Below are 12,231 nucleotides of genomic sequence, written 5' to 3' on the forward strand. Positions count from 1 at the left end.
CACCTATGAAGGTTTTTTTTTTTTCCCCAAATAAATAATTTCACTTTCTAAGCCTACTAGAACTGGCTGTCCTGAGTTCTCATCATTGTCAGTATTGGAAAGAAATTCTTTCTGACAAGACTAAAACATTACTGTTACCAAACTGTAATTTGTATAATAGAGAAGGAGGTCCTACAGTCCTATGAGTAACTCTACTATGGAACATACTGTTGGTGTAGTAGTAACATATACTCCTTTTAAGAGAATCAGTGCAAAATCCTATCAGCATCATCATTACCCAAAACCTCATGACTTGTTTTGCCTCTAATATTTAAGTTTTTTAACAGCTAACTTTGTTTGTTTTTAAATGAAGAACATCCTTCCTCAATTACAGTTTCTCCTGGGAGAGGTTTCAACTGTCCATCCAGAGCTGCCATCTTCGCATCTTGCAGTTCATTTTTGAGTGTCTGGACTGTATTCAAAGCAGAATCAATTTCCATTGGGCCACAAGCTTCATGAGCCTATTCAGAAATCAGACCAGTACCACTGTTAGCAGCTGTACACAACTTTCAGAAACAGTAAATGCTTCAGATCTAATCTCCTCTCCCATATTATTTCTCTTCCTACTTTAGAGGCTATTGTGAACCCTCTAAATGTTATGCATCATGGATTCCAAACTCCTGAACAATATTTTCAGTCTGTGAAGAGACTAATACTCTGCTTAGAGGCACCAGGGGAATGAGGTGCACTTGGCTTTTGTACATGTCTCTTCACAACAAACAGCCCAGGGAGTGAGAAAGTAACTGCTGCACTCTGCACTTCCCCTTTGATCAGTGGCCTCACTGTGCATCACCACCCAAGCCACACTGATGACACCCTGACGTGGCAGCCCACACTCATCAGTATGGGAGAGTAATTTGAGCATTAGCTCAGGTGTAGCCACCTCAATGCTATAATCCCAGTTTCAGGCCTCAATGTACAAACATGCACACAAAAAAGATCAGACTTTCCACTTGCATTTTTTTAAAGCCCCACATAGTGTAGAAATGTGTGTGTGAAACAGAGAGCCTCTGTTTCCCTGAATTTTAAAGACGATGATTGCAGTTCACAATTACAGCAGTAAGCACAGCTGGGTTCTCACTGGTTTGGTGGGCATGAGATGTGCTCCCTTTTCCCTGCTCTCCCTCAAATGCATCAGCAGTTCAGTCTCGATGTGCCTCTCTCTATACTATTCTCACATTTGTCTGGTATGGAAAGGGTAGCATAAGCTTTTTAAGTTTTCTTGTCACTTCTCCCTCCTCATGATACAGAGGCCACCTGGGAGTCTGAGCCAAGTGCACACAAAATAGAGCAGTTAAGAGGTGAGAACTGCCCGAGGATGAACTATTCCCTCAGAGAAGACACAAAGTCCTCTTGTTTTAGCTGATTAAAACCAGTATTTACCCACCTTCTGGGAGGCAGTTCGTAGCTCAGCCAAGCTGGTAGCAAGATTCTTTGCACACTGACTGAGCTGCATTGCTGCTGCTTGATCAGTCACTGTGGGGACAGCAGCTTTAGCAGATGCCACCATTTTACTTCCAGGCTGTTCAAAGAACAACAGTAAACACAACTGGTTTTACCAGCTCATTTTCTTTAAAGATGGCTTAGGATTCAGTAAACAAACTGCTTCCTCCATTCACAGACTCATGAGGTTCCTAGATTTGTCTTCAACGACTAGCACATTCCTGCTCCTTAAGCTGGAGCACCCTGTCATAAATCTGTTACATTTGTAAGTCCTCTGCAGCAGGATTCATCTTTGCTTTACTGGGACAGTGACTACTCCATTGGTACCAACATCTGCCTGAGGCCTTTGAATACTCAATCAGACTACTTAAAAATACTGAAATGTGAAATTTTGCCATTCAGCATTCACGTGGTACAAACAGGTCAAGGTGGCAGAGATGGCAAATTTCTCTCTATGCTTCTAAATATTAACCTCTGCCAAAATTCTATGAAATTAAATTTGTAAATCAAGCAATGCCTCTACACAGGGATTACTGCTAATACAACTAAAAACCTTTGCTGATTCTCATCATCACCACTGTACACACATACAGCCACAGGGGAGATGGATCAATATGTGACTCCAGAGTGAACCACAGAACAAATACTTAAACAGAGTGAGAACATGGTTTCTGACCCCTCTGCCTATATAGGACTGTAAAAACCTGCTAACAGCAACCAAATTTAAGGCAAGACTAACTGATGCCAAGTAATGACCATGCCATTACACAGAGAATGGTGTAGAATGGCTTCTGGTGTTGTTTTTTGTAATGTTAACAATAAGCCAATAGCTTTGTAATCAGTACTCAATATTCCATCTTTCTATTTTAAGATGCTTTAGGAAAAAAAAAAAATCAAATTTTGTGTTTTTCCCCAACCATCAATCTAGATCTATTATTGCAGGCTAATATCTAAATAAACCACACTAGTATTCCCTTTTATTTTTGAGGATTTCTGAAATTTGTCACTGCAACACTAAGTTTACCTTGCCTAAAAAGGTTAAAAAAGCCTGCCACATATTCAGACTCAGACCTCTGCTTAGGAAGATGCTAAATTCTCTTCATCTTGTTCTTTAAACTCTTTCCCAGAAGGCAAGCGTACAGCAATGAATGTTTCTTCTCCACAAACATATTTTTTTTCTTGCTACTTTTAACCTCAATGTCACCAGTTTTCACTCTCCATAGATAGAATATATTTTAGCCACCTAACCTGAGGAACTAAATTCTCCTTATCTATGGCTCATAGTTAGCAGTGAACTTCTTTACATGGTCCTTAACAGTTTACTGGTTATTTATCATAAATGAAGACATACAGCACTAAAAAAATGCTTTTTGCATCCACTGCAATGATTGATTCACTTCACCTGAAGGAAATTCTGGCTGGAATTTATTAACGCAAGCTGGGCACTGAGGTCTTCTGCCTGAGCTTGACTTCCTCTTACACCCTGCACCAGCTGAGGAATGTGGTCTGCAACATTCTAAAATGGACAAAGGGAAAAGATTTTTAGTAAAAAATAAGTAAATAAAAACTCAGAATCCTCTGAAAATAAAACAAGCAGACTTCCCATCCCCCCTTAAAGACAACTGCAGTATTCCAAAGCAAAACACTCCTAGTGCTGTCACAGAATTAATTTAGGATGTGTGGAACCAAATTAATATACAATAGAACTTTTTTAGAGATGTTCTACTTAAAAAAGTCACTATTCAATCTACTTATTAGTTAAAGGCTCCTACAAGGCAATCCAAGACTTTTATTCAGAACTGTGTACATCAAGTTATTAATTATTTTTTTCACATGTTCAAAAGCCAGTAGTGAAGGTGATAGATTTTTTCCAAGAGAATGTCCTGCTTTCAGAAAAACATTATCTTTTACACACAAATACCTCAGCCTACTTTTCCTTGGCTTTCAGCAACACAAACTTCATAGCATGGCTGGAGCATTTGCAAGCATATATTGCTAAAACTTTATTCCTGGACTGTCTACATTCATGGTCCTTGTCCATCCATTTAACAATAACACTTGGGCAGCACAATACTAAATTCCCACCACCCCCAAAATGTAAAAAAGTAGATACTCTATCTTCTCTGTTATCTAATAAATGAGTATCAAGACAAAATTAGAATGAGCTGTAGACAACAATTATCAGGTTGCACTTTTAAAAAACTCATCCTGGAACAGCAGCTCTCTACAACACAATTCTGAAGGACACTTGAGCCATCTTATGTAATTCCAACATTTCTTAGGATAGCACCATGACAAGAAGTAATTGCAGATTGCTTCCCATATAAGTGCCATTTGAAGCAGAAGAAAATCTTTCTGCATTCTACTGTGTTTTGCAAATATGGCTTAAACACAAAAGCTTCTCATCAGACTGAATTCTAGCTGGGTACTATAAAAATGTGCTTGACCTCGAAATCTGATCTTACAGCTTTAACTTCAAGCTAGGAATCATGGTAACCCTACTGTAAGGTCTGTCACTTATGTTTTTATGGTGACATTTAAGGTCCCAGTTGCTTGGAGGTGGAACATCAGAATAGCAGGAGCAGTTGTTAGTTATATGACCAATTACAAAACTGATAAGTTAAACAAGAATTTCACTCCATTATAGTATAAATCACTATTGCTACTCCATCCTTCATTATGGAAAATTCAAAGGTTAACTTTATTCCACAACAGACCTCAGTCCCATTTCACTGCATGTATGATTCAACAGCCTGTTTTGATGATCATGATGCTACTCCCTTGCTGAAGATCACACTCATACACTGAATGCATGGCCAAGGCTTAGAATCAGAGTCAGGGAATCACAAATTCCTGAGCAACAGGACCCCTCTGTACAGAGCTTCCAGCACAGCTCTGCATATGTTCCACCACTGGCTGATCTGTACCAAAACTTGTAGTAAAAGTACTTACTTCAGGTGAACTGGCTGTTACTGAACAGTTACACATCTGTACATCCTTTTCTAAGGTGTATGTAACAGTCAAGTGTAACATGGCACTAACAGGAGCTCAACTTTGCAAAGCTCTACAAATAGCAGTGCACAGATAATACAGTAACTCAGGGCTCTCCAGAATCCATGCACATGAACATATATAGTGTTTTTTTTTTTTTTTTAAAGCTCCTTTTAAGGTTGCAACAGTATTGTAGAAGGACATCCTCATCAGTTCCTCACAAAGCAGAATTCAAGAGTCATTTGTCACGGACTGTGCTGTGTTTACCTTGCAGCTCTGTACCAGTTGCTGGTGGGCTGCTGTGTTCTTATTGGAAACAGCTGCATTCTGAGAAGCTGCAATAGTCTGAGTAGCAGCAGCTGCAGCTTGTTTAGCTGCAATCTTTGGAGAAAAAGAAAGTTAAATTAGTGCTAAAACTGAGTAATTCAGAGGATGAAACACACATTACTATAGGTAACTGACAGTAACAACACTGACAAATTAATACATTTAATCCCTTAATTTGAGTTGCCTTAAGAAAACTTCAACTGACCATCACTGCTCTTCTCTCAAGGTGAAAATTATCTGAACACTGTAATACATCTCTAATTTGCCAATAAAGAAAAAGGCAGACTTAGAAGCATTCTACGCCCTTACTCTTTCCTAGCTTAGGTTTCAACTAGAGGAAGCTAAGTGGAATACAAACAGCAGAAATGGTTTAAACAATGAGCTCCTTATGAAGGCCAGAGAAACAGGCAAAGGACACATAGTGCCTCATTGCTATATTGATATCTCTGAGCCAGGACGCAAGGGAGCCAATTTCTCCTGAGATTGTTCTATGGCAAAGCAAAGGTACTAAAATGACACAGAGGTATAAAATAGTTATTTTTGAGTCCAAAAACATTGTGAAGACCTTCTTCAAATGTTACTATCAATATCTCCCTATTACAAAAAAAAAATAATTCAACAATTCATCCAAGGTTTTACCACACTAACAGGCCCACTAAACAGAAGCAAGCATGAAGTTTATTACACGTTTTACTCCTTTGTAAGGCAGTATATAACAGTAAAACATATAAAATACTCTCTGTATAATTTTCTTGAATGCAGTTAGAAAATTACAGACATCAGCTTGTATTTCCTAAAGTACTTCTGATTTTTAGCTCTAGACAGATACGGAACAGATAAGACAGATAAGGGAACTTAATGTACTTCTGGAACATGGTCACCTTACTGCATTTGAATCAGACCAATGCAAAAATCACAGCTGCAAACTAGGAATTATGAAAACTTTCTTTTCTTAATCTGTCTTTTCTTCATTTTAGTTGAGAATGTGAAGATCAAACTTCGCCTACAAAACAAGCTTCCATCGTATTCTGTCCTTACTAAATTGCCTTTCTCCCTCTTGGCTGGGCCACTAGACAGGATGTATCTTTTTACTTCTGTTTCTGCTTCTTGACTCTGAGTAATTTCCCAGTTCAATTGGATATGCTGCAATTCAACTAATTCTGTAAAGAAATTCATAATGAACTCTATATCCTAGTAAAGTCACCAAGAGATACTGTGTGTAAATGGCACACCATAGAGATAACACATCAATGAAGCTGTTTCAGCTCAGCTGTTTAATTTTAGGACGAAGCAACCATCAAATGCCTTCTGAGTCCAACCCTTACACCACTTTACCACATCTGTGATACAAGTTACGTAATTTTCTGAGGACTATGTTATGATATACTGACACGTTTAATTCTAAGTTTTGTACTCTGGAATTGAGTTTACGGCGCTGTTGCTCTCAGCTTAGCACTTTCACTATATGGTTTCCAACCTCTAATCTGCTGACAATTTTCTTCTTGATGGCATTCTGTGCAGCAGCATTTGTAGCAACCCGCAGTCCTTCTGCTGCTTCTCTCAGACGCTGCTGCTGATCCTCATTTTCAGGATTGGCTGCAGCTCCCTGCAAAATTTCCAAGCAAAAACCCTAAGTCTGAGTACAAATTATTGGATGAACATCAAGACTTAAGTTCAGACAGCATCTGCTACATCAGCATTCATTTTCCTTAAGTTATATAAGTAAAGTTAGAAGAACACTGACATATTACAAAACTTCAAAGCAGAAAGTCTGTTTCCAGTGCAAGGCTGTTACTGTCTGTGTCTGGTACTTAGAAGAAGAAAGCTGAACACTTGCTTCATATACTACTTCAGGTGCTTGAGAAGAAAGCCTTTTTTAACTGCTTCCCCTATGACCTGCAATAATGTACTTGTATGAACATAGGGTTTTGGAAAAGTTCCAGTTTTTAAAATCCCCAATTCAGTATGTCTTTCAGCAACTGCAGTCCAATGCTTGAAGTTAATTTAAGTACAGTAGATTTTCTCCATTTGAAGCCAGAAAATACTGGAAAGACAGGGATAGGCAGCCAGGCATACAGGCCTTCTGGAGTCCCAGCAGAATGGCTGGCCCTGCTGCCATAAAAATCGTTTGTGTGCAGGATCTGGGAAACAACTGAAAGGACATATTCCTCCCTAGCAGATTGAAACCGGTTTCAAGCACAGAAAGGGAAGAAAAGTTGTGATATTTGCCTCTTGTGAGAACAAGGAGGGAAGGATATGGAGGGGAACAACACAGGCAAGATTCCCCAGATGGAGGAAACTGTTTCTTAGACAGAGGGGTGTTACTTTTTAATGACTCCAGTAAGAGACTGCTGTGGTTCTGTTGTTCTATTTGTACTGGTACAGGACCCTTGCACCATAGCAGGTGGTAACTGCCCTACATGGCTTGAGTCATGACCACTACGCACACAGGAAAGCAGTGCAAGAAGATATTTTAAAACCAAAAAAATCCAGGTAGCTAATAAATTGATTTTTGGAATGTACCTAGGGTAAGTCATTAAATGCCAAACTTCTACAAAATAAGAGAAACCATCTTTAGTAATCAGCCAGATGCTATTTATACCCTCCCTTTGTTGTGTATAGCTTTACAATTTTAAGCTGACAGTTCATTTTTCTGGTACCTTCGCAGCTTCAACCATGCGGGCTGTGGAATCTGCCAGGAGCTTTGCAGCAGCCAGGAGCTTCTTGGAGTTCTCCATGTCAATCTCTGCTTCTGCATCAGACCTCATAGCATTGACAAGATCCGAGGTTGCCTGAGCCAGCACCCTCGCCTGCCGCACCATTTCACCTGGGGAGCACAGCTGCACTTTTACCTTCTCCTCTCTGCACTTCAGTCTTGGTTTCAAAACTCGGCATCATTTCCCAAGGTAAAAATGAAATTACTATTGCTGAAGTATTTTTTTCACTTGAAAATTATACACTTATGTATATACATGTAACTTGAAAGTTTCATAAACAAATCTTGGATCCCAATATAAATGACACAAATCACTACAGTGGAGATCAAGAAAAAAGTGTACTATTTGCAATCTAGCTAGTAAGACAAAACCACACAATCTATATTTTTAGGTAATTTTGAATATACAGTTCAAGGAAACTCCTGTCCCAGCAAAGACTAATAATTTTGCTTTCAAGTCACAGTAAAGATTTCACTCCTTCAACAAATTTACCCATCTTCTTCCAGTGTTTCTGGGGAATTATCTTTTGTCTAATATAAACTGAGAAATTTGTCAGAAAACACTTAGCACAATTAAGATCATTTTAGCCAAAACCATCTTGTTTCTTGTTTTAGAAGCATCTCAGAAGAAAAAGCAGATCTAAGTTTTAAAACCTACAACAAAATCTGTGCATAGTAACACCAATCACTGTGAAGTATTTGCCCAGCCGCCTGCTTTCTTATTTGGAGACGAGAAATTGCTATACAATTCTATGAAGCAGAAAACAGACAAAATATTACTGTGTTCCTTAGCATGGAATTGACTGTTTTCACTGAATATTTATTCCATCTAGCACACAGCGATGTGCATGTTGCTGATTTATATTATGGGCTGGATCATTACCCATACAACAGCACTAGCTTAGAAGCACAAAACAGAGAAGAAGGATTTTTATTTCCTTAGTTTGAAAGGTGCATGTGTGAATCGTGGCAAGCTACTGCTCCTCGAAGGAACTTACCAGCATCTCCCATGGAGCTGAAGATGCTCTCAGTGACACACATGATAGTGTCAGTGGCCTGGTCATAGCGTCCGATGGGCTCCCCCCTGCTGGCGAACTGGCGCACATGCTGCAGGAGGTCATGGAGGGCCTGGCTGACGATGCTGGCAGCTGCACTGACCTGCTTCAGCAACTCACTGTCGTCCGTAGCAGCCTGGCAGGCCCGCACGCAGTTCTCCACGGAGCGGTCCACCAGCTTCCCTGCCTCAATCAGCTGTTCCTGACACACTGGGGAGCTGATGGTGGGACTCACCACCTGCACGGAGAGACGCCCAGAGCGTTCAGAAAACACGCACTTGAAAGTCCGTTCTAAGGGCCATGGGGAGCACGCAGCAGCACTCACTGGACACGATGCTCTGCCCTTTCACAAACACCACTGCCTCACCTTAGCACAAGCCACAAGCTGGGAAGTAGAGAGTGCACACTGGGTAGCAGCAGCAATGACCCTGTTCTGCAGGACAGTGTCCTCAGCCACCTGTGCTACATTCTTGGCCTTCAGCACGACCATGGCAGCAGCATTGGCAACAGCTTTGGCCAAACTCATCAGAACATCCTGGTAAAGTAAAGGGACAACTCAGTCTGCGACAACAAAACACACTCAAGTGTTAATTCCTGCAACCCCTAAATGCAAATAATTTCTTCCCATTTCCCCACTCAAAATCCCATCCATATATTTCAGATTTTTAGTAGGATGGAGTCGCCTTAATGCCTCTACTGTTAAAATGACCTGGTTTTCCAGTAAAAAAAAAAATACTTCCAATACATTTATTTATAATTTCAACTTCATAGCAGGCAGAAAATCTTGCATTTCAAAAATCAAAGCTACTACTTTTTGTTTTGCTTTTAGATACGATAAATCATCCCTTTCCTTACCCACTTTCTCCAACACATCTTTCTCATAGCCAAGAGCTGTGATACATATATTCAACTAGGAATACAAAAGAGAATTCTGATGGAATTCACAGATTTACTGCTGGATGAAGTGGTAAAAATGGCCTGTTAGTTGTATTAGCAGACTCGTTGCACACAGTGCACTCCAAAGGTTTATCTGCTGCTGAAAAGTACCTTCCCTTGGTTCTGCTGCAAACATGTCTTTGGCACTCAGCAAAAAAATCCACATATGATTTTTACAGAGCACTGGTCTTAAGCTGCTAACAGCAAACACTGTTAAATCATAAGGCATTATGATTTTGTAATTGATGCTACTAGTCATCTTAAATTTTGTTTGTAATACAATGTGTTTTTAGTACTCAGTTTACTGTGTATGTTTATATATTTACATGTATACATACAGACACAGAAAACACATAAAACCCACTATATTTAATGAGGAGAAATACAGTGTAAAAAGCTCTCCGTGAAGCCTGACAGTGCATTTATGATGCACAAAACAAAGCACGGGTTCCTATGAAATCAGCACTCTGATTGTGTAGTTAAGAACAACTTCAAAATTGATTCAATTAGCATAGAGAAACTCCAGCATTTTCTAACCACACTCTGAGCAGCCTGGTTTTATGCAGAGACCTCCTCATTACAAAACTGCACAGTTCTGACAGTGACAAGCAGCCCCTTCATTACCTGGAACCTTTCATCTGTTTCATTCTCTCCAATTTGTCTCAGTAGCTCCCCACTTGCTTGTCCAATGCTTCCAGCTGCAGTCAAAACTGTCTGGCGAGGCTGGGAAGAGGTAATAGTGAAATGTATTGATTCAAAGAAAATGGCCTTTACTTGCATTTTAGATTTCCTCAAGGAACTTCTGCATTAGTGTGCAAGCAATATGGCCAAAAAAGAGAGAACCTGAGAAATTTTTCTTTACTCACCTCTCCTGAAGTAGGTTGCACAGCCTTCAGCAAGTCTGAGACAGCACTGGCCAAGGTTCGAGCAGCTTTCAGGAGGTCTTCTCCACTTCCAATTTCATCATCCATGAGAGCAGCAAGCAGTTTCACACCTTTGGACATCTCAGTGAGGTTGGAGGAGATGGTTGTAATCGCACATCCCACAGCAGTGTAATCAGTGTCGACTGGGTCCCCTGCAGAGCAAATGTTTTCCTATGATCAGAATGCTTTAGTGGCTTAAAGGAAAACTGGGGCAGCTACAAGCTACACTCTGGTGAGAGATAAGAGACACTTCAAGACAGCCAAGCAATGCCTACTAAATAATGTGTCACTGAAAAAAACCCATTAGATTGCTATATATTTTCTGATTTCTAAATTTCTTCTGCAATAATCTATCCTCTAATAGAATGCTTCTTCATTCAATGCAATTTGGTGAGAAGTCCACGGTTTCAGCCTCTTTCAATACTAAAAGAACCTAAGGCAATAGAGTCTTGTCTCCTTTAAGCCACCCACAGCTCCCTCAACTTGTAATTTGCTGAAGAAAAACCCACTGTCAATAAAAACATAATCTCTCCTTAACAACTGCCAGATCAATTATGCTTTCTTGTAGTAACCTCGCACTCTCTACTCTGTTGGCTAAGCAAGCTACATTTTATCTTCACTGACTGTTACACATTTAGAGAAACTGAAGACAGAAAAAATTATGCTGGGAGGGACACCAAGTTTGCTGCACACATCAATAAGCTTAGCTATTGGTGTATTTTAAAGAAAATTTTCTGCAGCTGCCCCATACTCAGTTCATATGTTACTAGATTTAGATTGACAAATAGGAGACTGCAAGGAAATCCTTCCCATTGAAATGTACCTGCTGTAAGGTTAACAACAGATGCAGTTCCTGCAGTGATTGCATCAACTTGAGAGTGTATTTCATGTTTTGACTCATCAACCTTGTTCTGAACCCATACTCTTGATGCCTAAAGAGCAATAACAAAAAGAAGAATTAAGGACTGAAGTGAGGTTCTGTAAGGCAAGATACTATGTATATATTCCATTCCTTTGTGAAATTTTAAAAGTGAAACAAAAGACAAGCAGAAGGCCCTTAAAGTAAAATATGAAAGCAAGCATTTTCTTCTGCTGATTCATTAATTAGATTTGCTCTCACATTTCAACAGCTGCCCTTTTAAGGTGAATGCCATAAGAAAAGCTAAACACTCTTGACTGGAAGTCCCCCATAAGCAATAATCCTCTGGCTCCATCCTCCTGCCCTAACCTGGATCACAAACAACAGAATCATATTTTGTCCTTATTTTCCATGTCTCTGCAAGGTGCTAAGTCCAACCATTAATATTGGCCATAGTTTAACTACACGTGCCCAAAAAACAACAGCATTCCAGACAGGTTTATGCAAGGAAGTCCGTGATATCTGATCTCAGGAGACTGATGTGGACTGCTGTAAATTAATTTCTTAAAGAGAGCACAACATTTTTACCACATCTTAAAAGCTTTAGCAATATCACTTTAGATCTGGGGACAAAGACTGAACTGGTCTGTGAACAAGGCTCATTTCTGTGTGGATCAGAAGAACTCACCATGTCCTGCCCCAGGGGAGGCAGGTTATCCACTTCGCTGAGGTCGGCCTGTGCCTGCTGCACCGCGTGCATGCTGGTGTTGATGGTCCCCATCAGGGCCTGCTGAGCTGAGGTCTGCAAGGCAGAGCAAGGCAATGGCTGTGCTGTGCTCTACAGAGCACTTCAAGCACGTGTGGTGTGCATGAAGAGACCCTGAGTGACAGCAGTCCAGCAACCACACCAGGCCATTTCAGAGAGATGCCTTTTCCCTGGCA

General features: G+C 40.2%; 1 protein-coding gene across 1 annotated transcript in view; it reads right to left on the minus strand.

Annotated features, from left to right (window-relative positions):
• TLN2 (talin 2) overlaps nucleotides 1-12,231 on the minus strand; it is an 87,093-nt gene that overhangs the window by 52,615 nt on the left and 22,247 nt on the right. The window contains exons 13-24 of the mRNA XM_062501771.1: nucleotides 11,978-12,091; nucleotides 11,254-11,362; nucleotides 10,374-10,582; nucleotides 10,132-10,230; nucleotides 8,939-9,106; nucleotides 8,515-8,809; nucleotides 7,461-7,627; nucleotides 6,278-6,406; nucleotides 4,741-4,854; nucleotides 2,885-2,998; nucleotides 1,427-1,561; nucleotides 372-500 (exon numbers count right to left, since the gene is read on the minus strand). Coding sequence (XP_062357755.1) covers nucleotides 372-500; nucleotides 1,427-1,561; nucleotides 2,885-2,998; nucleotides 4,741-4,854; nucleotides 6,278-6,406; nucleotides 7,461-7,627; nucleotides 8,515-8,809; nucleotides 8,939-9,106; nucleotides 10,132-10,230; nucleotides 10,374-10,582; nucleotides 11,254-11,362; nucleotides 11,978-12,091 — 1,782 coding nt within the window. The remainder of the gene's footprint in view (nucleotides 1-371; nucleotides 501-1,426; nucleotides 1,562-2,884; nucleotides 2,999-4,740; nucleotides 4,855-6,277; nucleotides 6,407-7,460; nucleotides 7,628-8,514; nucleotides 8,810-8,938; nucleotides 9,107-10,131; nucleotides 10,231-10,373; nucleotides 10,583-11,253; nucleotides 11,363-11,977; nucleotides 12,092-12,231) is intronic.

This window comes from Cinclus cinclus, chromosome 13 (genome assembly GCF_963662255.1).
Source record: "Cinclus cinclus chromosome 13, bCinCin1.1, whole genome shotgun sequence".
Lineage (NCBI taxonomy): Eukaryota > Metazoa > Chordata > Aves > Passeriformes > Cinclidae > Cinclus > Cinclus cinclus.